A 27,754-nucleotide genomic window follows, 5' to 3' on the forward strand; every position below is an offset into this window, starting at 1 on the left:
GGTATGCAGGTCCACAGATTACTGAAGGTGGCAGCACAAGAAGATAAGGTAGTAATAAAAAGCCTATGGCAAGCTTGCCTTCACTGGAAGGGGCATGGAGTATAAGGATAGGCAAGGTATGCTGCAGCTTTATAGAACTTTAGTTAGGCCACACTTGGAATATTGCGTACAGTTCTGGTCACCACATTACCAGAAGGATATGGTTCTTTGGAGAGGGTACGGAAAAAGTTTTATCAGGATGTTGCCTGGTACGAGGGAGTTTAGCTATGAAGAAAGAAGGATAGACTGGGATTGTTTTCACTGGAATACAGTAGGTGAAAGGTGACCTAATAGAAGTTTAAAATGGGGGTTGAGTTGGAGTTTAAAAGAGATGTGTGAGGCCAGGTTTCCACATAAAGGGTGGTGAGTGCCTGGAACATGCTATTGGGGGAGGTGGTGGAAGCAGACCCAATAGCAACATTCAAGAAACACCTGAATAAATAAATGAATAGGAAGGGAACAGAGGGATAAGGATCCTATAAGTAAAAGCAGTTTTAGTATTGAAGGGCAAAATGTGTCAGTGCAGGCTTGGAGGGCAGAAGGGTCTGTTCCTGTGCTGTAATGTTCTCTGTTCTAATATTCTAGTTTGATGGAATAGGAGGCGATCTCATAGAAGCTCACAAAATTCCTCAAACAGAGAGTGTCAATTCAGAAAGGATTCCTGGTTATGAGGTCTCAAACCAGGGGACACTATCTCAGATTAAAGAGGTAGCCATTTAGGGCTGAGGTGGGGAGAAAGTCCTTCTTCGCTCAAAGGGTAGTGAATCTATATAATCCTCTAACCCAGGAGGCTGCGCAGAGTTAAACATTAAGTAAAGTTCAAGACAGAAATTGATAGATTTCTAGTTACCAATAACACCAAGAAATATGAAGATAGTGGGAATATGACATTGAGGTTTATGATCAGCTCTGATCTAGAATAGGAGAGGATTAAGGGGCTGAATGGCCGAAGCCTGCCTTCGATGCCAGAATCTCACTTTTGGTGATGTTGGTGAAGAGGGGAATGTTAACCAGGAAACCCGGAGAGACATCCCACAATCTGAATTGTGGAGTGCAGTCTTGAAAGGCCACATGAATGGCTGACAGAAAAACAACCAAAAGGACAGTGTCAGAATGCAGCAGCTCTTCAATGCAGCAATGCGGTTGTGAGCAGTAACTAGCCAGCCTTCAATTCTGCTCTGCCATTCAACAGCTTATCTCCAATTCCCCACAAGCACCCCATCTTCCTCACCTCCAATTCCCCACATGCACCCCATCTTCCTCACCTCCAATTCCCCACATGCACCCCATCTTCCTCACCTCCAATTCCCCACATGCACCCCATCTTCCTCACCTCCAATTCCCCACATGCACCCCATCTTCCTCACCTCCAATTCCCCACATGCACCCCATCTTCCTCATCTCTTTGAGACCAATTATCCATCTTGGCCTTGAACATTCCTAACAACAGAGCAACCATAACCATATGAATTAGAGAATGCCAAAGATTTAACCCTCAGAGTGAAGCAATATTTCCTTATCTCAGTGCCAAATGACCAGCCCCCTTAGCCTGGAGAAGTACTGGGTGGTGAAATGAATTTCCAAGTCATGGGGAAAGAATATGAGAGTGGGTTAATTGGGACAGTTCTACCAAAGAGCCAGCACAGGATGATGGGCCAAGTGGCCTTTGCCTGGTGTATATCATTCTGAGACTTTGGAAAACAAAAGAGCTGTAGAAAAATAATAGTCAATAACATATTGTTACAATATGTTGAAAATGACACATTTCCTGCAGGAACATCAACTCACAAACATATGAAAATGACATCATCCTTCGGCTGAATTCCTGCCTGCTTTTCCCAACGGGTTGTAACCTTTTGTGAAAATTCATACAAACGTACAAAATTAATGCACAGTCAGGCCCTTCAGCCCCTGGAACGTACTCTCCCATTCATTGCTGCTCCACTTGTGTTTCAATTTTCAACATCCCCATCTACTCCCAACATCCTTCAATTTTGTGCCTAACATGGATCTATTCATCCAGGCTTAAAATACTGACGAAGGAAGAAGAATAGTTAATTGATGTTGTGGTTGGGAGGAAGAAAGAGGAGAGGATAGATCAAAGAAACATCATTACAAAATTTCACATGAAGTTCATGATAAATGTGTCAGGATTAAGATTAATCCAAATTCCAGACTTTTTGTCAAGCAGTGCCGTGCATCCCTCAGCACTGACCCTCCGACAGCGCAGCGCTCCCTCAGCACTGAACTTCCGACAGCGCGGCACTCCCTCAGCACTGACCTTCCGACAGCGCGGCACTCCCTCAGCACTGACCTTCCGACAGCGCGGCACTCCCTCAGCACTGACCTTCCGACAGCGCAGCACTCCCTCAGTGCCAACCCCCTGACAATGCAGCGCTCCCTCGGCACTGACACAGACAGTGCTGTCCAAAACTCGCTGCCTTGATTTTGTGTTCATTTCTGGAACGGAGGTTTTGAATCCACAACCGCCTGAGGGAGGGGCCTGCCAGCAGCCACTTGTAATACAGACAGAGTTTAACACAAGCAACTTAAATATATTCTGCAAACATTGCTATAAAATTCTTTGGATATAAAAATTCTTCTTTAAACATTCACCAAAACCGCTAATCCCATAAATTAAACCATGAGACAGCCCAGATATTCATCTGCACTTATTTAATTACATATCCTTCATCTGTGGTTTCTTCTTTTCTGAGTGACTTGTCGCATGTAATAAAATTGGATGAAAATATGTTGAAAATTACTAGAGAACAATTTGCAAAGCACAGCATTTAAAAAGGGGGTTGAAAATGTTTACATTCCGAATTGGGAAAATGATGATTTCCAGATCACACCTTTTACTCCCAAGGAAGAGATCAGCCAATGTTCTGCCTCTCCTGACAAACTCAAGAATCCATTTGACCTTTAGCCTAAAACAGATTATTATCATGGACAATTCCCAAGTATTCCCAAATGTGCAATCAAGCTCCATTCTACCAGGCACAAGCTGAACAATTATCCCATTCAGTACTTACCAATACGAGTGCATGCTTCAACATGTGAGTGAAAGTGTGACTGGAAGGGGATGGGGAGTGAGTGCAAGTGAGTGTGACTGTGTGTGAGAGTAAGTATGGAAAGTGAGTGTGGCTTGTGGGTGTCAGTGGAAAATTATCAGGAATGAGCGACTATGAGGAGTGAGTGCGACTCTGTGTGAGTGGTGGGTGTGAGAGAGTGCAGGGGATGGAGGGGTACAGGGTGAGAATGTGTATAAGAGAGTAGGGATGGAAAGGGGAGTATAAGTGGGTGGGGTTGTGGGGTGAGTGTGAGGGGGTGGAAGGACAGGAGAGTGAGTGTGAGGGGGGCATGGGAAGGTGAGTGTGAGGGGGGTGTGGGAGAGTGAGTGTGAGAGAGGGGGAGGATACGGGATCGAGTGAGTGAGAGGAAGAGGGTAGGGCAGTGAGGGAGAGGGGAGGGTAGGGCAGTGTGGGAGAGGGGAAGGGTAGGGCAGTGAGGGTGAGAATGGGGGAGAGAGGGGGAGGGGGAGGGTAGGGCAGTGAGTGAGGGGGGAGGGTAGGGGAAATAGGAAGAGGGTGGTGGGTGGGGTTGTGGGTTCCTTAGTTTTCCCCGCTTTGCCCTGTGTCCTGTTCCAGCAGGATTTCTGTCACCATCCTGGGGCGGCTGTGGACCAACATTAAAGCAGTGATTCTTCCCACGGATTCAGCAAAGGCCTAGACCGAGCTCCGTGCAAACCCCAGCCAAGTGACACAGTGCTCCCGCCCCTCCACCTCCCTTATGGCCACATTCCATCTCATCTCCCTGAAGCTTTCTACTGGAATGGCTATTCTACAGAACAAGCAAAGAACTGTTCAGTTTGCAGTATCTCCGTTTGAGAAGAAGGAGCTCCTGTCTCTGTGCCACTGAGCTGGAGTAAGGATAGGACATGGGTACTGAGCTCCACACCATCACTGATGTACTCACAGGAGGTGTACGAGAGAATGGGCCTTAGGTTTAACATCCAGAAGACAAAACTCTTTCAGCCTGCTCCCACACACAATGGTTCCAGAGTATCAAGACTGTAGTGATGATGTGGACAATTCCCAGACCATGGAAGCCTCCTTTCAGCCAGGACAACGGAATGCGACGTGGCCTCTTTTAAGCAGCTGTCATTGGGTCATCAAGAACTGAATGTTTGATCACAGAATCCTCAAAGCTGACACCAAGCCAGTGACCTGCAGGACAGCAGTTACCATGCTTCTGGCCGTGGCACAGACACAGATAGAGGACAGCAAACAGCTCAAATTACTCAGGAGATATCACCGGCAAGGCCTCTAAAATGCTACAAAACCCATCGGGAGGATAGAGATCTATCCCTCTCCCAGCCCAGCCTCGAGACGCTGCTCACTGTCCAACACCATGAAGAGCTGAGCAGATTGACAGCTCCCCACATGTTGCTGTGAATCTCATGGTCAATGCGGAACATTGCCTGCTCCCCTCCCACTCTTCTCAACGCAAACCAGTTTGTTCCACCAACACACTGGGGACCATAAAACTCCAGCAGAGGAGAGATCCCACAAGATCGCAAGAAGGGATTTTGATCCCTCAGGTCTCTTTGCATTATGTAACCTCAGCCTTTTTCAAGCCAGTGGGTAACAGGCACAGACCATGTTTCAGGAGCACACAGCTGCCCTCCAGTATGAAGCCATGGTGCAGGCCCATGCCTGTAGTGGGCAACATATGAGCTGGCAGGATTGTCTCCCCATGTTAGTGTGGAGGAAAGGAGGAAATGCATTTCTCAAGTGCCGGAGGGTCAGTGTCGAGGAAGCACAGCGCAGTTGGAGGGGCATTTCTGATGGAGTCCTGTATTCTTAAAGAAAAAATCATCTTTTGGACTGTACATTAAATAAGGCTTTATCTGCTTGTTTAGCTGGATGTAAAAGGTCCTGTAGTTACTATTTCAAAGAATAAGGGAGTTCCCACCAGTGTCCTGGTCAATACTTATCCAACAATCAACACCAGATCTGATTATCAGGCTGTTATCACATTACTGTTTGTAGGATCTTGCTGTGTACAAATTTGTTGCCTTTTTCCCCCACAACAATGACTACTTTTGAAAAAGTTCTTCATTGGCTACAATGAGCATTAGGATGCCCTGGGGATGTAGAAGGTGATAGATGAACGCAGCTTTTAGTTTCCCTCTCAGTAGCTGAAAGGTGACAGGTCTGTTTTTAACCTTAGTTTCTGATCAGCAGGCGTTTCAGGTTCTTACTGCTGCTTATTCAGCCTCTCCTGCGAGTGGAAACAATATTCCATTCAAACCTTTATCCACTTTGATGCTCTCTAATAAATCTCTCCCTAACATTCAGTGCTCCAAAGAGAAGAATTGCGTCTCTACTCACAGTACCCAAATTACTCCAATATGTCAGTTGCCATGTCCTTCCCACCAATCCAGAAACAATATTTGACCATTAGTACACTACTGTCACTGATCTCAACTCAATGTTGAAAGATACTTCCTTCCTTAGCGAAATAGCACCATCCTCCAACTTGATGACTCCATAACTCAGTAGAAACTGATCATGAATATGGTGAACTGCTGGAAATACAATTTCTCATACAGGTAGTAAGAGACAACTACATCCCTAACCAGGTTTAGTAGGTCAACAAATGTCTCTTAATTCAATTGGTAACCTGTCTGTACTGAGTTCAATCATTTAAGGTGCCAACCCGTACTCCCATGTTCTCACCAGGAGGCCCCTGTGAGTGGGTGTGTTGTTGCCATCTCCTCCGCACTAACTCTTCAATTTCTCACTTCGTCACTTCCTGTTTTTCCCTTGCAACGACCTTCTCTGTCATTCAGTCTCCGTTACCTTCCACCCCATCATGCACCTTCCCTCCACATGACCATCTCCCTTCTCTGGGTCTTAACTACTCAACTGCTTCCAGCTCCAAGGCAAGTTAATTGACATGAAACATTTACTCTACTTCTCCCTTTACAGAAGTGGGCAGACCTGCCAATTGTTTCCAGTGGTTTTTGTTTCAATCTCCAATTTTTCATGATCTGCAGTGTTTTGTTTTCATTGCTGTGTTCCTACTGGCTTTCTCTCCACCAATCCCATGCTCAGCTTTGGTGTTAAAACTCCTCCTGGGCTACAGGGCGACTGCTGCCAGTTTTGCAAATTATCCTTCTTGTGTGAAACTGGGCCAGCGCGCAGATCCACAGTACAGCCCCATCAAGGCTGGTCAGGTTTACCTCATCTCCTGGTTTCACGAGAGTGTGAGGAGCCAAAAGGTCATTGAGAAATAAAATCAAGAGTAAATCAACATCAACAACATCTTTGCCACACTTTGCTCCTGTGCCAAAGAACAGTGATCCTTAGTCTTTACATTTGCCAATGAGAAACTAGCCAGCCGGTGACCCAGGAGCAGGATTAGACTTGTTAGACCCTCCAGACTGCTCCACCATTCAATAAAGTCATGGTGTGGTCCCATGTCCATTTTCCCATTTGCCGTAACCCTCCATTCACCTGTCGATCAAAAATCCATCCATCCAGCCTTGAATCTCCTTTTGGGGAAGAGAATTCCCCACTCTCACCGCCCTCCGAGATGGGAAAATCTCAACTCTTTCATAAAGGGAGTCCTCTCATTCTTAAACCATGCCCCCTGGTCCTCGTCTGTCCCACAGGGGGATACATCCTCTGGGCATCCCATCAGGATCACACGTGTTTCAAACACATCACCTCTCAGTCTTCTGGCCTACAAAGGATATTGACCTGATTGGTTCATCCTTTCTTTGTGATAAACCTTCCAGTCCCAGGAATAAATGAGTGAGTCTTCTCTGTAATTGAATCTGGTGTTTCAAATAAGGAGACTGAAAGTGGTCTTGATATGTAGTCTCACCAACACTGAGGCTGCAGTTAAATTTCCTGACTCATCTTATCACATTCCTCATCTGATATTCCATTTGTCTTCAGAATCACTTGCTGTACCTGTGTACGAACTTTGTGATTCATGTCACAGGATTCTCAGTTTCCATTCCGCCACCAAGCCCTGACACAGAGGGTTACTGGTTAGTGTCTGTTGCTGCAGGCATTGTCACATGACCCTTGACAGCAGCAGTGCTGGAGTCACCTGACACACTCAATTAGAGTCAGAGCTGTACAGCACAGAAACAGACCCTTCAGTCCAACTTGTCCATGCCAACCAGATATTCTAAATTAATCCAGTGCCATCTGCCAGCACTTGGCCCATATCCCTCCAAACCCTTGCTATTGATATACCCATCCAGATGCCTTTTAAATGTTCTCTGGCAGCCCATTCCGTACACGCACTACCCTCTGTATGAAAAAGTTACCCCTCGGGTCCTTTTTAAATCTTTCCCTCTCACCTTAAACCTATGCCCTTTGGGCTCCTTATCCCAGGGAAAAGACCTTGACTATTCACCCTGTTCATACCCCTCATGATTTTATAAACCTCTAGAAGGTCACTCCTCAATCTCCGATGCTCCAGGGAAAACAGCCCTGGCCTATTCAGCCTCTCAGTGTAGCCAGAATTAAGGTGACCAACAGAATGAATGGTCATTCTCATATTGCTTTCAGGTGAACCTGCTGTGATTCCAACATTTCAATAGTGACTACACTTCAGAGAATATTTCACTGTCTGTAAAATATTTGGAGGTGGCTGGTAGTCATAACAATTGCAACATAACTGTACGTTTTTCTTTCTTTTTGAAGTGATCAGAGTATGGTCAAGTTCAAAGTGTGTTTGAAAGAGAAACATGATGTGGCCACTTCGATTTCAAATTTCTCTCAGACTGGTTTCCTTGGGGTGAGACAGAACTTGTGCATGGTCAGGTCAGAGGTCACATAACACTAGGTTACAGGCCAATTATTTATGTGAAATCACAAGCTTTCAGAGCGCTGCTCCTTTGTCAGGTAAAGTGCAGCACACAAACACAGCACTTACATTTGATGGAACAGCGCTCCGAAAGCTATTGGACTATAACCTGGTGTCACGTGACTTCTGACCTTGTCCACCTCAGTCCAACACCAGTTCCTCCACATCATCAACAAATCAAGTACTGGGTAGAAACAGCACAAAATCGGTGGGAGTTGTTAAAAAAGAAATCAGGTGAAACCCAGCCAATTTTTGGAGTTACGAGGCAGCTTCAGGTCCAAGCAAATGGATCATACAAATGTTGAGAACAGGAACAGAGAATAATTTATAAAAGCCGGTGGAATTCCTATAGTTCCCTATTTAGAGGCTTGAATGTAAGGGGTCGAACTCATATACTTCAGCTGTACCAAACCCTGATTACATCCCAAGTGGACCACCCTCACAACATCCTGCTCCCCCACCCCACAGCCAACTGGAAAACAAAGACCTTGTCATGATTGGGAAAATCTTGACAATGAAACAACTCTTCTTTCCAAAATTGTTTTGAGATGAACAAACAATTGCGGTTGAAAGAAATGGGAAATGAAAAGATTCTTTCTTTGAAAACCCAGGGATGTTTTACCTGCCCAACCTTAATGATCAGGACAATTCTGGAGAGTTGAAACCCCCTCCCATTAGTATTTATGGAACCGAAAACCAGTGCGAGTTGTTGCCTGAAGGTAAAGAGAGAGAAACGCAAAAATATTTTAAACTGTAATCCATCAGCCAAGGCTGACTTTATCACAGCAGCCTCTCTTTGTTCTGGGATGCGTTTGAGCTCACCTGCAAATCACAGCCCATGAATAATTACTCTGGTCTTCACTGGCGTCACTTAAGAGATTCTGCAATGAATTAATTAGTACTCAGGAGAGGAATGTCAATTATTTTGTTTGCGGGCACAAAGAGTTGGTTAGACACAGCAACTCCAGCCTCCGTCTTGGCAAGACATTGACGCCTTCAGCAGAAATGGGGAGGAAACTGATGAGGGAATTAAAGAGAATGGGGCTATATTCAGCATGGAATAAATCACCTACTGTAAAAAAAAATGCTGGAAATCTGACAGAAATGAGAATGCTCAAAATCAGCACGTCTGGCAGCATCTGTAGAGCGAGAGAGAAATAGAGAGAGAAGGAAGTTAATGTTTCAGGTCAACAACCTTTCACAGGAACTCTGTACTTCCCTCTCTCCACAGATGCTGCCCTTCCTGCTGAGCATTTTGAGCACTTTTACTTTTTTTTGAAATCTGAAGAAAGTTCTCTCATGATACTAATTGATTTAATAGGCAAATCTATGGATATTTTATTTCCAGTGCAAATAAAAAAAAAGTGTTTTTTCCCCCCCAGAAGCAGAAATCCTTTAATACAGAATAGCAATTATGATTTACAATACTTCTTATAGTATTGTATAAGAATTGTTAACAATTGCGGTGAGAGAGAAAGTGGGAGGGAGAGAGACAGAGGCTTAATGAGAAAGAATAAAAATAGAGCAAGAGATTAATACATAGAAGGAGAAAGAGGCAGTTGGAGAAAGAGAGGGAGAGAGAAAGTCAGACGGACAGGAAGGACAATGAACGAGACACCGACACGAGGGGTGAGAAAGACAGATACACAGTGAGAAAAAGAACACTTGACAAAAATGCAAAAGAAGAAAACATTTAAAATCAATCATTTATAATGAAGCGGATTTAATTGCTCCTTAAAATCAATTCCTTGCAGTCAGCCAGCATTGTAGAGATGTACACCTTCACGTTCTGCACTAGCAAGCTGTCACGCCTATAGAATCTCCATTTATATTGTGAACAAAGCTTTGGGGCACCCAAGCAGTAATTGAAATTCCATTAATCTAATGCACCAAAGTCCAATACAAAAAAAAATCAAAACCTCATCTAGCATGGTACCTGGTGACGATAACCTTTGGGTGAACTCTTCCTTTTAGTGTAGATCCAGTTATGGTTCTGTCATTAGTCAGTGCAGTGGACAGCCAGGAGGCAGATTAGTGACACGAGGCCTGTGATTTTTTGCCAATCTTCCTTCGTATTTACAGGGAGAGGGGCGTGAAGCTGGTAGTCAGGCTGTAATTTGCGCGATCTATTTACCATCCCGCAAGCTAGTAAGATTCTACCGTCATTACATGTGAAAGGGGTTTGCCCACAAAGAAAAAAAAAATGTAAAGGGACCCTGAATGCAGAGGTGTGGGTGTCTCGCAATCAGAAATGTGACTAATGTGTCTCAGTTTCCAAGTACTCATTGCATTCTTGCCACAATGTGAGATGAAGTCACGGCCAATGGGGGTGTGTGTGTGTGTGTATGTATATATGTGTATATGTATATGTATGTATGGGAGGGGGGGGGTGATCTTTAGGGAATTGTGTGAACTTTTGAACCAGTGTTGAACGTCCTGAGCCAAAGCTGCTGCGGGTTTAATATGGCCTGGATTGAATCTATTAGCCTGGGGAGGGGAGGATGTGTGAATAACACTCCGAAGCTCATTCTGCATGGGCTGCATAGTTGGATAGACAGTTTGTGGTTTTAACTATGCACTGAATCCCTGGCTGGTTCATGACTTACCTCTGATGTGCCACTTGGGGCGCTTTTGTTCCACATGCAACACGGATGGAATCACTGCAGAAATTAAGACAGCCCCAGAGATGAACAGTTGAAATAATAATCTACAAATAAGGACAATTTTAAACATGCCATTGAGGGACCCATTAAAAAGGCAATTTGTAGCATTTGAAAACATGTCTCGTTCCACTTCCTCAAGCTCTGTACCGTGGAACCTAGTTTGTACCGCTTGTCCAGCAAGGTATTACGTTTGAGAAACTGTACATTAGTTTATATTATCAGACAAGATTGCACATGAACTGGGTACTAGATTGCTAGGAGTCAGATTCCTGACACTGACATTGCACTCATTAATAAAACCATATGCAAATAGTCATCATAGATTCATAGAAACAAATGCCCATTCGGCCCATCAGACCTGTGCCAACTTTTCAAACATCGGTCAACCAATCCCATTATTTTTACCTGTATAACTATCCCTTTTACACAAGAATGGAGAATGAGGGAAAAACCCAAGGAAGACAGCCGACCACAAATACAGATTCAAGAAAGGAATTAAGAAAGGAATTTCCAATGCCAGAAACCTATATTTACACTGCAGTGCTCAGTGGACAGGCCACAGGGAAGATGCCAAGCAACAGAAAATTTTATATATATTAACAATAAAAATTGCCATATACCTAAAGGACCATAGGGCTGCTCCCTCATTAGAGACAGATGATTGGTAGTGGTTTAATCAGAGGATCACCATGCCTCAGATGAGGGGAGGAGAATTGTCCTTCAACGGTAACCTCTGCTGGTGTAAGAATTGAACCCGTGCTATTGATATCACTCTACATCACAAACCAGCCATTCAACCAACTGAGCCCCTCTGAAAAATAGATAAAAATCACAACACCAGGTTATAGTCCAACAGGTTTATTTGGAAGCATTAGCTTTCGGAGCGCTGCTCCTTCATCAGGTGGTTCAGGAGCAGCGCTCCTAAAGCTAGTGCTTCTGACTAAACCTGTTGGACTACAACCTGGTGTTGTATGACTTTTAACTTTGTCCACCCCAGTCTAACAACAGCATCTCCACATTATGAAAAATAGACACTACTAACAGGTTAGAAAAGCAGTTAATAGAGATCCAGGTTTACATTTCCTGAAATTGCTACTACACCATTTAATGGGCTCCAGTTAGAAGAGTGCACAACAACAACTTGCATTTGTATAGTAACCTTAATAAAGTAAAATATCCTGAAGAATTCCACAAGGTAGTTCTCAAACATAATTTCCTTTTTTTATTCATTCACAGGTCATGGGTTTCACTGGCTAGGCTGGCAATTATTGCCAAAGGGCAGTTAATAGTCAACCACATTGCTGTGGGTCTGGAGTCATACATAGGCCAGACCGGGTAAGGATGGCAGTTTCCTTCCCTGAAGGGCATCAGTGAACCAGATAGATTTTTATAGCAATTGGCAGTGATTTCATGCCATCAGAATAGTTTATAATTCCAGATCTTTACTGAATTCAAATTTCACTACCTATTATGGTAGGATTCAGACCTGGAACACAGCCTGGGGCTCGGGATCCCATGCCCGAAGCTGTGCCCCCTGCCTCCCTAACACTGAGCCAATGAGAAGACATTGGGATAGGCCAGTGAAAGCTTAGATGAAGAGTAACATTTTAATAAGGATCTCCGGGAGGGTTAGGATGGGAGAGAGAGTCAGAGACTAGACAGATTGAGAGAGGGAGGGAGAGAGATAAATGGATGAATATGAGACAACAGACACACAAAGCATGAGAGAGAGAGAGACAGAGAGAGACAGAGAGAGACAGAGAGAGACAGAGAGACAGACAGAAACAGAGACATCATAGAATCCCTAAGTGTCCCATATGGACCATCAAATCCACACTTTCCCTCTGTACAGCATCCCACTCAGACCCACCCCCATCCCCCATTCCCACAGCTAATCCACCTAACCTGCGCATCCCTGGATGCCAAGGGCAATTTAGCATGGCCAATCCACCTAACCTGCACATCTTTGGATTGTGGGAGGTAACCGGAGCAAACCCACGCAGACACGGGGAGAATGTGCAAACTCCACACAGTCAGTCACTCGAGGCTAGAATCAAACTTCGATCCCTGCTACTGTGAGGCAGCAGTGCTAACCACTGAACCACCGTGCTGCCCCAATAGAGTCAAGGAGTCATAGAGATGTACAGCATGGAAACAGACCCTTTGATCCAACCCGTCCATGCCGGCCAGATATCCCACCCAATCTAGTCCCACTTGCCAGCACCTGACTCAAAATGGGGAGGTTTAAGAGAGGAATCCCAGAGACTAGGGTCTATGCAATTGAAGGCATGACTATGAATCAATGCAGTGATGAAATTCAGGGGTTTATACCTGTAGTAATATTTATGAACAGCAAAAAATAGGGTAAAGCTCTTAACGTTCTGGCAGATGAAGCTCAGGCTCATTGCTTCTGGTTATCGATGTTATAAAATAACAGAATTAACACCAAGTCCAAAATTCTTAAAGCATCAAACCTCTTAAAAATTAAAAATGCATCAAGTCCACTGAATTTGGTAAAACTAAGGCACCATGCGAAGTTAACACTGAAAACAAGATTTTGTCAGCCACAAGCTTAAACAATTGAATGAAGCAGTGCATTCATGAAACTGCAAGAAAAAGGTCACTGACAAAATTCCCATTACCTATAACATCCCATCACCTATAACATTCATCGGTGCTTTGTTTTAATCATTGCAGTTCAGAAATTCACAGTACAACCCAAACCCGTCATTTCTACCAGTTTCAAAGGACGTGAGCAGCAGATGCAGGGGAACATAAAAGTCAAAGATCTTCTCACGTGCCATCCCAACTTGCAAATGTATCAGCCATTCCTGACACTAGTGAGTGCAGCTACACCACATGGACTGCAGTGGTCCAACAAGATTCACCACCAGCTTCTCAAGGGCAGCTGGAGTCTAAGTAATAAATGCTAACCTTGCCAATGTCACACACGTGAATGATTTCTTCCAGAAAGTTACAACACAGTATACTTACATGTTGCAACCATTTCAGAAATTGCTGTGGCCGTGCCTACTACTAATTCTACCATCTGACAGGATCTACAGTCAATAATTATTGTTTATTAGTTTAAATTATATTCTATTATAGTGCAATTATACATCACTCTTTGCATTGCTGCACAGTAGGTCTGCATTAACAGCAGTACACAGTGTAGAATGTAACTGCGGGCTCATCACTGTCAATTCACAATTCATTGATGAGACAGGTGGTAATCATGCACTAGAAACATTTCCCCAGGCACTTCAGACATTCCAAAACAGGCCGGCTTGGCAGACAAAACACTACGAGAGGTGACAAAAGTGAACAAATCACATGCGTAGTGTTCCTTTCTCAATGGGAGTCTTAAAGTACTTTACAGCAAATAGGGTTTCTTTCTAAGGTCTAGTAACTTGTCGTGTCAGCAGTTGCAGAAGCCAATTTATACACAGCAAGGTCTCGCAGAGGGAAGTATGGATTGTGATAGAGCTAAATAACCAGGCTAATCGTTCAAAGGCTTCATGTTAGCTAGGACAGTAGGCAGGCACTCTCTGCTCTTCACTGCATTGATGTGGAAGTGTTGGTGTTGGACTGGGGTAGACTAAGGCAGAAGTCACGTGACACCAGGTTATAGTCCAACGGGTTCGTTTGAAATCACCAGCTTTCGGAGAGTTGCCCCTTTGTCAGGCACCTGATGAAGGAGGCAACTTTCCAAAAGTTTGTGATTTTAAATAAACCTGATGGACTATAACCTGGTGTCCTATAACTTTTGACCTTAGAGTCATAGAGTAATAAAGCATGAAAACAGGCCCTTCGGCCCAAACTGGTCCATGCTGACCATGGTGCCCATTCAGTTAGTTCCAATTGCCTGCATTTGGTTCATATCCCTCGAAACCCCTCCCATCTTTGTACCTATCCAAATGTTTTTTTTAAAATGTTATTGCTGTACCTGCCTCAATCACTTTCTCTGGCAGCTCACTCAATATATGCACCACTCTCTGCATGAAGAAGTTGCCCCTCAGGTCCTTCTTAAATCTTTCCCCTCTCACCTTAAACCTGCACCTTCTTGTTTTCAATTCTCAAACCCTGGGAAAAGAAGACTACATGCATTCATCCTATCTGTGCCCCTCATGATTTTATACACCTCAATGAGGTCACCCCTCATTTTCCCACGTCTCTGCATAAGTATTATGGGATGGCTTACATACACTAGAGGGAGCAATCAGGCCCTTGTTTAGTGTGGCCGTGCCGACAATGTAGCTCGCCCTCAGTATTGGCTCTGCACTGGGTATATCAGTCCGGCTTGTGCTAGAGAGATCCTGTAACTCCTTACACTTGGAGCTCTCAGCCTTGACTTCCCATTGCACTGTGGACGATTTGGGCAGAATGACAATGATGAGAATCACGGCCACCCTCCATGTGCTGCAGCAACAAAGCTAGATTCAGACAGACAAGTGTTAGGTACCACTGGAGAATGATTGCAGAGGGTTTTTGGGCTGAATCCCATAGCCAGGAATCCACCACACATCCAACGGAGACACTGCCGGGAATGCAGCAGTGACTGCAGGAGCTGGCAGAAGGCCACAGGGAAGTGAGTGAAAGTGCCTATCCCCTGAAGGAGGAATCAATTCCAGTACTATTCATTCAGGCTTATTACTCATTCTAAAAGTTATGCATTGCTCATTGATCCAACTTAATAATTAGACTGTGCAATTATATATTAAAATATGAATGAAAAACAGCCATGGATCATTGTTAAGATATTCCTCAATGCAGAGAAATCATTTAGAAGGAGTTCCATGATTTATTTTTCCTTTTTTTAATAATATGAATATTTGTTCCTTTTTATCCCAAAGAGGTACGAATGTAAAATTTATTTTAAAAATGTCCCTATTCCTTCTCCCATTGTTTCCCTTTAAAGGCATCTCATTCACTTCTGAATAAATCTTTTAGATTAGCCTCCCAGGATTACAGGCAGGTTTCTTTGGAAGCTGTTTTTCCCCCTCTCTATTAAACCAATTAATTTCAGTTTAAAGGCAAAGTGGGAAAAAAATGACCTTGTTGTAACTCTCTGCGCCCGCACACACACAAAGTTCCTGTACTTTGTAGTGTTAAACTGGTTTAGGTTGATTCGTTATGCACTACAGTCATTGCAATTAATGACTATTGCTGCAGAGACTTGCAGCTATCATTCTATGAAAGCACATCACTGTTAAAAAAAATAAACCTACGATAGCTGCAACCTATACAGGGGCATCACTCAAACCTTAACACAAGATAATTATCAATCCGAATTCTCATCCTCGTCCTTCCGAACAGAAGGTGCTGTTACTGTTCACCCAATTTTCTTTGAGAACTCCCTTGGTATTATCTTCTCGTGTCAGGTAAGTCAAATGCTCTATACACATTGTTGTGCCAAAACACACTGTATTCTTAAAATCCAGTTCAAATACAACAAAAGAAATAAGTGGCATAATATTACTCAATTGAAATATTTAACAAGATAATGTATTACTTAACCACTAAACATCAACTGTTCCCATAAACACATTCATTGGTAAAAAAATATGAAATTCAGCAAAACAGTCATGGTTCTCAGGTGCTGTCTCTCTCCAGTCAAGAAGAAACAAAACAAACAATCTGCCCCAATTGAGGAAGCCTTGCTTTCTAAGATTTTAGGAGCAGAGAACTCAAGCTCTCCGCCTCAGGAACGAACAGAAACCTTCTCGCTAACTGAAAGCAAAACTAAAAACCTTCCTGGGTCTGTCGGAGTCCTGACCCCACCTACTTAATGATTCTTTTGGCTTTAAAAAAACCCAGGGAGAACTCAAAGATGTTTACCAGCTACCTGTCAGAGGGAGACGTTCCGACACCACTTTGCAAGGTGTCACACTTTGGTGGCTGGAGTTTGCTCTACTTCCCTGGTCTGGTCTCCACACCAATTCCCAAATTTGTGGGCGAATCCGAACCAAACTGGTCTAATCTGGAATCCAGATGCATCAGACCACTAATGGTAGTGTACTTATGGGTACAAACACAACGCAAAGACTGCAATACACACAAACATAGAGATTAGTCACAGGAACAGGCCACGCAGCCTCTTCAGCATGTTCCAACATTCAATAAGTTCTTGGTTACTACAATTCCTGCCTCCTTCCAAATCACCATTTACCTCCTTGCTTATCAAGAATCTACCAACTTCTGTCTTAAAAAGTTTGAATAACTCTCTTCCTTAAAACAGATTTCTAAACACCCATGATCCTCTAACAGACTGCCTTCACCTCACCCCATTATTTTTCAATATTCTTGTGCTCCCATGAGAATAAATATCCCCTCCACATCCACTTTCAAGACGTCCTCAGGATATTATATGTTTCGATGAAGTCATCTTTTACACTTTTAAATTCCAGGAGCTTTGGGCCTAACCTGTCCAACCTACCTTCATTGGACAACGACTAATTCAGTTATTAGTCAAATACACTTTCTGTGAACTGCTTCCATCATATTTACATCCTACCTGGATTGAGGAAACCAATACTGTGCACAATACACTTGTTTTGGACCCACTAAGGCCCTGTCCCATTTAAGTATAACTTCCCTACTTTTATATTACATTTCCCTCATGGTAATGGTACCAACCTTATGGGATTGACACACTCAGGCACCCCATCCCTCTGCCTCTCAGAGCTGTCCAATCTCTCACCACCTAGACAGAGTTGTAGAGGTCTACGGTAGACAAGCAAGAGGCTGGAAGAACACAGCAAGTCAGGCAGCATCAGGAGGTGAAGTCAATGTTTCGGGTTTAACCCATCTTCAGGTCCTGATGCTGCCAGGCTTGCTGTGTTCTTCCAACCTCTTGCTTGTCTACCTTCAATTCCAGCATCTGCAGTTTTGTCTCAGAGTGATCTACAGCATGGAAATAGGCCCTTTCGCCTAACCTGTCCATGCTGCCCAGGTTTCACAATTAAACTAGTCCCATTTGCCTGTGTTTGGTTCATATCCCTCCATACCCATCCCATCCATGTACCTGTCTGAAGGTTTCTTAAATTGTACTCCTCTCCACCACTACCTCTGGGCAGTCCATTCCAAACACTGACCACCCTCTGTGTGACAAAAATGCCCCTCTGGACCCCTTTATATCTCTTCTCTCTCACCTTAAACCTATGCCCTCTACTTTTAGACTCCTCTAACATGGGGAAAAGCTGTTGGCCATCTACCTTATCTCTGCCTCTCATGATTTTACAGACTTTGAGAAGGTCACCCCTCAGTCTCCTGCACTCCAGAAAAGATGTCCCAGCCTATCCAGCCTCTCCTTATAATACAAACCTTCCAGTCCAGGTAAGCTCCGAGAAAATCCTTTCTGTCCTCTTGATAATATGCTTCTTTTTCATTCTTCCTGACTAAATGAACAATTTGCCATTTCCCTCATTGCCTTCCACTTGCCTGATCTTTGCCCACTCTCTTGATCTATTTATATCCCCTTGTAGATCCTTACCTCCTCAAGCTCAAATGGTCCAAGGTGGTGATTCGGCTCCACCTCCTCATGGCTTATTTGCGATGATCTGGAGGTGGTTATGGGCTAGTTGTTGAAGCTGTGGAAGACCTTGAAAGTGGAAGTGTAAATCTAAAATGTTAAAATTATTCAGGTGTGTAGGTTTGTGTGCAAGGGGCAATGGGTGAATAGAGCCGAGTGAGAGTCTGTATACAGCCAGTGCTTTCAATCAGTTTGAATCAATGAAGGGTGGAAGGGAGGAGGCAGCTAACCTCAGCAGAAACCATCCATCAAACACAGTACAGCATCACTCTGGGCGGATCGTCGCAACTCTTGGCATTGCATCCAAACCCTGGCGTTTTTATAATGTTCAAATAATGCTGGTTGAATTTGTGCATGATAGTTACGCCAAATTCACCCCTCAGCAAACCTCGACATTTCAGGATATAGGACTGCAGCACAAAGTAATTAAGCTTAATTTATCGGTTAAGTTTATTCTTACAGCTCTTTGAGTAGCTGCCAGTATTAAGACAGGTATAATCTGTCTGTCCTACCTATAACAATAAACATTTTGCAAAGTGGCTCTCACCTCCACAGTCATTACTCCCCTTAATGAACAACACAGCAAAACAGAAAGCATTATCTCTGTCAGTATGCAGGCCACACACTACACCACAAGTGCCTTGGAATAATCGCAAATCTCACTGAAATTTAAGAGATTGGTGTATTGCTGCTCCTTCCTGTCGATGTAGTGCTGGTGATGGTGAGGAATAGTAAGCCTCTGAACAGAATTGTTTCTACCCTGATGTCACCTGGTATCGTCAACACAAAGCATTCTCACGTCAGTCAAGATGCAATTAGATACCGAACAAAGCTTCCTCTCCTCGGAACCCCGCAATCTGCTTCAGTCCGAACCTCAGAGCAGCCCCATCCTGTACCAGTGTGGAAATGAGTGTCTCCAAATTACCACGATTGCCCCCAGTGTCATAGGAATGCAGTGAGACACTGAAATGAGGTTCCATTTAGTTATCAGGTGGGTATAAAGGTCCCACTGACAATTTTGACTTGGTCAATACTTCTTAATCGAAGAGTAGCGCTAAAAACAGATTTTTTGATTGTCTCTCTCATTACTGGGAGCTTACTGTGCACAAATGTGGCCACCAGGTTTCCTTGCAGCATATCAGGGGTTATACTTCAGAAGTACTTTGTCAGCAGTAAAGAGTAAAGAGCAGTAAAAAGGTCAGGGAAAATGACAAATTTAAACTCTTTCTGCTAATAGCAGTTATCGGAAAGATGTTGTGAAACTTGAAAGGGTTCAGAAAAGGTTTACAAGGATGTTGCCAGGGTTGGAGGATTTGAGCTACAGGGAGAGGCTGAACAGGCTGGGGCCGTTTTCCCTGGAGCGAGGGAGGCTGAGGGGTGACCTTATAGAGGTTTACAAAATCATGGTTAGGATAAATAGACAAAGTTTCTTCCCAGGGGTGGGGGAGTCCAGAACTAGAGGGCATAGGCTTAGGGGAAAGATATAAAAGAGACCTAAGGGACAACATTTTCATGCAGAGGGTGGTACATGTATGGAATGAGCTGCCAGAGGACGTGGTGGAGGCTGGTACAATTGCAACATTTAAGCGGCATTTGGATGGGTATATGAATAGGAAGGGTTTAGAGGGATATGGGCCAGGTGCTGGCAGGTGGGACTAGATTGGGTTGGGATATCTGGTCAGCATGGACGGGTTGGACCGAAGGATCTGTTTCTGTGCTGTACATCTCTATGACTCTAATCGGTTCTCACATAATGCAGGTTTCCATAGCCTCAATTCAATTCAGAGTGGCTGTGGGATTAATAAGAGATTTATACTGTCACACCAAGCAGCAATTCGAATATTTACATACCTGTCGAGGCAACAATGACTACCTATTCATCAATCGTAGGATTGCACTGCAGAGCTAAAGGTCAATCGGCCCTTCACATCTGTGCTAGCTCTTTGAAAAAGCTATTCAATGAGTCTCATTCCCATCCATCGCAATGTTTTCCCCAAAGCCATGCAATACATTGCCATTTCAAGTGTTTATCCAATTCATAATTTGCTATTGACTCTGTTTCCATCATCATTTTGTTATTAGGCGACAGATCAGAAAGATTCACTGCAGAGACGTACAGAAATAAATCGTCATCTTCCCCTCTGGCCACTGTGTGAGTTCGTATTTGACCTACACAATCAAGCAGCTGTAGCTTTATATCTCATGTGCAGTCCTCCAGGGGAAATGTCTAACTGGTCAAAGAAATAACTGGGATGTTCTTGTCAGTCTTGCAGGAATAAACATGCATTCGTCTGCTGTTTTTCCACCTTGAATTCACCCAGCTTCTACAGCACCTACCACAATACTGCAGAGTCTCCTCACAAAGCTGTACCATTATAATAATAGACATGAGACATCCATAACATAATACAACATACACTCAGTATATTGCGTGTGCTAATTCTTGTATCTAAAACCATTTTCCAATGTTTAATTAACTTCAGCACCAAGAATTTTCTTTTAAAGAGAGCCTTTTTATTTAAAAGCCCTAAGGGTGAACAATGAGGGTAGTTTCTTAAAAGTTAATTTCTAATTAAATGTCACATTTTGTAGATTAAGGTAATTATGCTTGAACTTTGTCATTACTTCATTTTTTTCCTGGTATTAATATTAGGCGATCATTTCAGATGCCATTTTTCCCCCCCTCTCTCTCCAGTATTCGATTTGTAAAACTGAGTGGATCCACCATTTCAAAGAGATATGTTGCTGAGTCCAGGAATGGTGGTGGTCATTAATTAGAAGAGGGTGCTATTAGAATTCTTAAAATGTGAGTTTTACACTCGACAATGCTCTGGTGACCTTGAGCAATAGCAGAAATACATCCCCTATACACTGAAACATCTGCTCTTTTATGCATGGTATTTCACCCTAGCTCAATTTCTAGCTCAAACCGGTGGAGTCCTTCCCTTCGGGTCAGGTCAGGGGTTTTGTGGATTTATGGAACTATGGCAAGTCAGTGGAGAGGAGATATAGAAAAACCGTGATATAACTGAATGATGGAACAGACTGCAGGGCTGAATGGCATAAGTTTGCTTCAAGGCAGACAACAACCAACTATTTCAAGTTGATGCTTTGGGGTTAAATGCATTGACAACAATCACCAAATTGTTAGGTCACATGGCTAGCAGGGGTGATAAATGAAAATGTGATGCTGGTACAATTGAAAGGAGTTCTCCTTGATATTTGGTGTTTGAATATCTGGCTTCCTACTGCATTGGGTCAGGCATGTTTACTCTCTCTCTCACCCAGATGTTCATGAGTCCTGCCAAGACCAGAGGCAGATTATTTTTCACAACTCTCCACAATTACCTGAAGTTGACCCTTGGTCCAGGTGGAGTTCTGCCAACTCCATCCCTTAGTGTTTCCTCACTGCCTTCATATGACGCGCCCCTCACCACAAAGTGGAGTAAGAACAAAATCCCTTCACAGAGACACGAGAGATATTGGGATTGTTCTCCCTGGAGGAGAAGTGGCTAAAGGAAGATTGATTAACCAGGCTTCACAAGTTTGAGAGGGTTTGACAATACATAGGAGAGAACTGTTTCCATGGGCTAGAGGACAAATTAGCAGAGAAAATCAGATAGCTGATTTAAAACAAAAACTAAGAGGCTGTTTCCACTGACTGATCAACTAAGGATCATACTCTCAGGATAGAGGACCATTTAGGACAGAGATAAAGAGACGATTCTTCAGTCAGATGGTTGAACCTCTTGGCTGGGTGCAATGGAATATTAGTCACTGTGAACATGATGATGGAAACTGATCAATCTTTTGCCTCAAGGGATCAGAGGTTAGGCCAGGAACAAAGGTGGAAGATCTGCCAGATCTTACTGAATAGTGGACTAGACCAAAGGGGCAGAATGGCCTACTTCTATTCCTATTCCTCAACTTATGTCCTTAATATAGGGTTATGAATGCGCCAAAGCAGATCCGACTCCAACATGCCTCAAAGGGTCACAGAGAAAGGAAACAGCTACCAACACTAAAAACTGGCCACGTGTCTTTGTAGTTCTGGGTTGATGTTTTCGTCATAGTAACATTGGTGACTGCAGATAAACAAGTCTGCCCATACAGCCTAGACTCTCATTGCATACACATTGTGTTCATTTTGCTTCATGGAGCAGTGACAGGAACATTGCTGTTCCACTGCTGGAGATGTCATGAACATGTAGCAAACCGTCCCTTTATGTTTGATCTCTGGTTAAAAGTGGAAAACAAGTTTCCCAGATCCAATAGAAATGGGGAGAGAGAGAGAGAGAGAGAGAGAGAGAGAGAGAGAGATCACTGAGCAGGAATTGACGTAATTGAGTAATATTGTTATTTCTCAGATTGAATAATTGTTTGTAAATCAATAGTGTGAGCAAATCACAATTCAGTTATTTAATGACAAGTGGATGTCCCCCAGTGTAAGGAGGAACACCCTGAATAAGGCAGATGAGCTAGTGACTGTTCCACACCCATCCCTAAAAAGTAATTTAGCCCTGAGAGTATCATCACTTCATCACAGCTCGCTCCCTTCTCCTGCCTCATGGAGATGACAGGTCACGCCTTTCCTGGAAGCTGTATAGAATGTTCCAGAGCTCCTGCTATCTCTTGGTGCCCCTCCCGTGAACAAAGATAAACATTCCTCAGCTCCGCTGCTGACAGCAGGTTTCTTATCAGGCTCCTCCTGGTCGATCAGCATCAAACATCACAAGAAGTCAAAGCAGCATGGCCCCAGATGCACATACTGATGTGAGAGAAAGAGAACAGAAACTCTACATACCATCATCCTGGTTATCAGAGGCCACGGAAACACTGTCTGAGAGCCCTGATGGAACATGGCTCAAACTCTGGTTATCGTCAGAACTGTCCTCATGTTTTGATCCTGGATAGGAGTCACCAGATTCTCCTGTGACAGAGGAAGAAAAGAGCGAGTTAAAAATCTTATACTGATCAAGTTGAGAGATTCAAACAATATCAAAATAAACCTCCTCATCTCAATGTGCATGTATCTCAAATCCTGTTTTTACAAATAATTGCAGAAACCTTTGCAGCAAGTTAAGGAAATCAGAGCAGGACTTACACACTTAATGGGAAGGTCCTGGGGAGTGTTGCTGAACAAAGAGACCTAGGAGTGCAGGTTCATATTTCTTTGAAGGTGGAGTCGCAGGTAGGTACAGTAGTGAAAAATGTGTTTAGTATGCTTTCCATTATTGGTCAGAGTATTGAGTACAGGAGTTGGGAGGTCATGTTGCAGCTGTACAGGACATTGGTTAGGCCACTTTTGGAATATTGTGTGCAATTCTGGTCTCCTTCCTATTGCAAAGGTGTTGCAAAACTTGACAGGATTCAGAAAAGATTTACAAGGATGTTGCCAGGGTTGGAGGATTTGAGCTACAGGAAGAGGCTGAACAGGCTGGGGCTGTTTTCTCTGGAGCGTCGGAGGCTGAGGGGTGATCTTATAGAGGTTTACAAAATCATGAAGGGCATGGATAGGATAAATAGACAAAGTATTTTCCCTGGGGTCAGGGAGTCCAGAACGAGAGGGCATAGGATTAGGGTGAGAGGGGAAAGATATAAAAGAGATCTAAGGGGCAACTTTTTTATGCAGAGGGTATATGTGTATGGAATGAGCTGCCAGAGGAAGTGGTGGAGGCTAGTACAATGACAGCATTTAAAAAGGCATCTGGATGGGTATATGAATAGGATGGGTTTAGAGGGACATGGGCCAAGTGCTGGCAGGTGGGACTAGATTGGGTTGGGATATCTGGTCGGCATGGACGGGTTGGACCGAGGGGTCTGTTTCAGTGCTAGACTGTATGACTCTAAGTTATCAGTCACAGTTACCAATGGGGGAGAAGAATGTTAAAGACAGACTGGAAAAGGGTTCAAACCTTCTTAAGTGCATGCATTGGTCACGTTTATTGCAATCCTTTATTGACAGAAATGAATGGGTGTGTTTCAAACCATTTGTGAACTGAACTGAAACGCTCAACTGTTGAAGCAACAATGGCTTCCTTCCTGCCAACGTTCATTTCGTTTCATAGAACATAGAACATAGAAGAATACAGCACAGTACAGGCCCTTGGGCCCTCGATGTTGCGCCGATCCAAGCCCACCTAAACTACACTAACCCACTATCCTCCATATACCTATCCAATGCCCTCTTAAATGCCCATAAAGAGGGAGAGTCCACCACTGTTACTGGCAGGGCATTCCATGAACTAACGACTCGCTGAGTGAAGAACCTACCCCTAACATCAGTCCTATATCTACCCCCCCTTAATTTAAAGCTATGCCCCCTTGTAATACCCGACTCCATACGCGGGAAAAGGTTCATACTGTCAACCCTATCTAACCCCCTAATCATCTTGTACACCTCAATCAAGTCACCCCTAAACCTTCTTTTCTCTAGTGAAAACAGCCCCAAGTGCCTCAGTCTTTCCTCATACGATCTTCCTTCCATACCAGGCAACATCCTGGTAAACCTCCTCTGCACCCGTTCCAATGCCTCCACATCCTTCCTATAGTATGGCGACCAAAACTGCACACAATATTCCAGATGCGGCCGTACCAGAGTCTTATACAACTGCATCATGACCTCAGGACTCCGGAACTCAATTCCTCTACCAATAAAAGCCAGTACGCCATATGCCTTCCTCACCGCACTATTTACCTGGGTGGCAACTTTCAGAGTTTCCCCACGCTTTAACCTGTCATGGTTGTGCTTATACCATTAGCATTCAGATTTTTAATAAAAATGCCATTACAAACATAAGAGAAGATGTTATCGCAGCCTCCTGTTGGGCTGAGAAGGAAGGCAGCTCAAGCTTTACTCCAGGACTTCTATATAAACAGTTGTTTCGATGTTCTAGTCAATCAAACCTTGATGTGGAGGTGCTGGTGTTGGACTGGGGTGGACAAAGTCAGAAGTCACACCACACCAGATTATAGTCCACCAGGTTCATTTGAAATCACAAGCTTTCAGGACAGATTTCAAATAAACCTGCTGGACTATAACCTGGTGTCCAGGAGAAAGTGAGTGCAGCAGATGCTGGAGATCAGAGTCAAAACGGGTGCCACTGACAAAGCACAGCAGGTCAGGTAGCATCTGAGGAGCAGGAGAGTCGACATTTCGGGCATAAGTCCTTCACCAGGAACATGATGAAGGGTTTATGCCTGAAACGTCGATTCTCCTGCTCCTTGGAGACTGCCTGACCTGTTGTGATTTTCCAGTGCCACATTTTTTGACTATAACCTGTGGTTGTGTGACTTCTGACCTAGTCAATCAAGATTCCCATCTGCCAGTTTAATGGGATATTGTGACATTGCTGCTGGTGTCGTGCACTACATTCCCATTTCAACCAACAGAATTTAAATGGTCAATTAACTTCTCTAGGAGACATTGCTATACGAAGTGGCTCAGGTCTGGAATGCAATGCCTGAGAGTGGTGCAGGCAAATTCAATGGAGACTTTCCAAGGAGAAATTAGAAATTAGATATTAGATAGCACCTTGAAAGATAGCAGCTTGAAAGTCCAGCACGGAAACAGATCCCTCGGTCCAACCAGTCCATGCCAACCAGATATCCCAACCCAATCTAGTCCCACCTGCCAGCACTTGGCCCATGTCCCTCTAAACCCATCCTATTCATATACCCATCCAGATGCCTTTTTAAATGCTGTCATTGTACCACCCTCCACCACTTCCTCTGGCAGCTCATTCCATACACGTATACCCTCTGCATGAAAAAGTTGCACCTTAGGTCTCTTTTATATCTTTCCCCTCTCACCCTAAACCTATGCCCTCTCGTTCTGGACTCCCTGACCCCAGGGAAAATACTTTGTCTATTTATCCTATCCATGCCCTTCATGATTTTGTAAACCTCGATAAGATAGCACCTTGAAAGGAACAGGTTTACAAAGAGAAGGAAGGGAGGAGAATGACACGAGTGAGTGAATGATAAGATTCTCATTTGGAGAGCTGGTGCAGTCACGATGGGCTGAATGATCTCCTTACGCACTGGAACAATCTTGTGATTGTCAGAGAAGTTGATTTGTCATATTCATCTGAAGAATCACAGAACTCATCTGATTGGCCGCTGGGAAGTGCTTTGAAGCTTGGAAATTGTGCCAACATGTTAAATGAATTCCAATTCTTTCAGTAAATTCTACAACAATTTACTTCTTCCATTATCCGTTTAAAGTAAAGTAACCACAGCTTATGAACTGCAAGTGGATAGCCCCTCTCTGTACAAATTGATTTTTCCTCACAGCACAATAACAAGTGCATTTACTTAGCACCGTAACACACATCGATGCATCACAAGACATTTCAGGCAAATTTTAAGATAGGAAATTTGACATCTGAGACACTTTTGGACAAATGATCAAATGTCTGGTCAAAACAGAGCACCTTATAGCCAGGCTTTACAAGTTAGGGGTTGGATTCCCAATTGGGGTCATCAGCTGAAACTTTCGTGAGGCAATCGTCACCATGGAGCTGTGCTCATGCTCATACAGGTTCTGCTCTCACAGGTTCCCTCATCTCGCAATACAACCACAGGGCTACAAACAATGTTCAAGCCTCAAACTTGTATTATACAGGGAATAAAGTTTGGGAGGCACTGTTTGTGAAAAAAGAAGAGAGAGGTTGAGGGGAGGAGAGGGAGGTTTATTGTGGGGGCAATTCCAATGGTTAGCGAAAGGCAAGTTCTCAGTGTTGGAGCTTATGCAGTAGACCAGCATTGGGAAAGCAGAAAGATCACTGATAATGTGGGACTGGACAAGGTTACTGAGATAGGAAGGGGTGAGGCTGCGGAAGGATTTGAAAACAAAGATAAAAATTTTTAAATTCCAGGCACTGCCAGCCCAAAAGTCAGTGTAGGTCATGGAGCACAGAGTGATGGATGAAAGGGATTTTGGTTCAATTTAGAATACAATCCTAAACATTACACCAACAAATGTCTGGGAGCCATAAAAAAAGATGCTTTGACCAGTTAAACCTGCTCAATCCAATGCTCTCTTGCCCTTTCAGTTCAGAAGGTCATGGGTTCAAGTCCCATTCCAGTACACAATCTCAGCTGACACAGCATTGAGAGGAGTCCCACTGCTGGAGATACTAACTCTTGGTGAGGAATGAGATTGAGGTTTCTATGCTGGTTCAGGCACCAATAAAGATCCCATAGTAGGACATAAACCACAGGGAGCTCTCTGGGCAAACGAGCCAACATCCCTCCCTCCAGCACATCCAGAAACAGATTGCATCTTTATTCACACCATAAAATTAAGACCATTCTATAAATGTTCCTATCCAACTTGTACCCAAACAGGAATGGTCTAAATCCACCTTTTCTACACAAGAATGCTACACGCACCACGTCTCATGTGATACTTGACCTTAGATTGTTGTTTTCTGAAAGTAATCTCTGTAATCTGCATTTGAACAGATCAATATGAACTGCTTCCATCATCTCCCCAGGGAGCCAACTCCACAAATTGATTACTCACTCACTGAGTGAACGCTTCTGCAGATTAATTGTGAATGTACAAGCACAGGCCATGTACCTTTGCATCTGATGCACTGCGTGCCTGATCTGATGATGACCT

At 43.7% G+C, this 27,754-nt stretch overlaps 1 protein-coding gene and 1 long non-coding RNA gene across 2 annotated transcripts in view; one reads left to right on the forward strand and one right to left on the reverse strand.

The window, feature by feature from the left end:
* Positions 1-27,754, reverse strand: part of LOC122539733 (src kinase-associated phosphoprotein 1) — a 397,172-nt gene that overhangs the window by 292,102 nt on the left and 77,316 nt on the right. Inside the window, exon 4 of the mRNA XM_043674766.2 lies at positions 22,931-23,056. Coding sequence (XP_043530701.1) covers positions 22,931-23,056 — 126 coding nt within the window. The remainder of the gene's footprint in view (positions 1-22,930; positions 23,057-27,754) is intronic.
* The window catches only part of LOC148141538 (uncharacterized), a 112,786-nt gene that overhangs the window by 61,313 nt on the left and 23,719 nt on the right, over positions 1-27,754 (forward strand). The window lies entirely within an intron of this gene.

Source organism: Chiloscyllium plagiosum, unplaced genomic scaffold (assembly GCF_037043375.1).
Source record: "Chiloscyllium plagiosum isolate Xiang-an unplaced genomic scaffold, Cpla_swu_hap1 HiC_scaffold_32, whole genome shotgun sequence".
Taxonomy (NCBI): Eukaryota; Metazoa; Chordata; class Chondrichthyes; order Orectolobiformes; family Hemiscylliidae; genus Chiloscyllium; species Chiloscyllium plagiosum.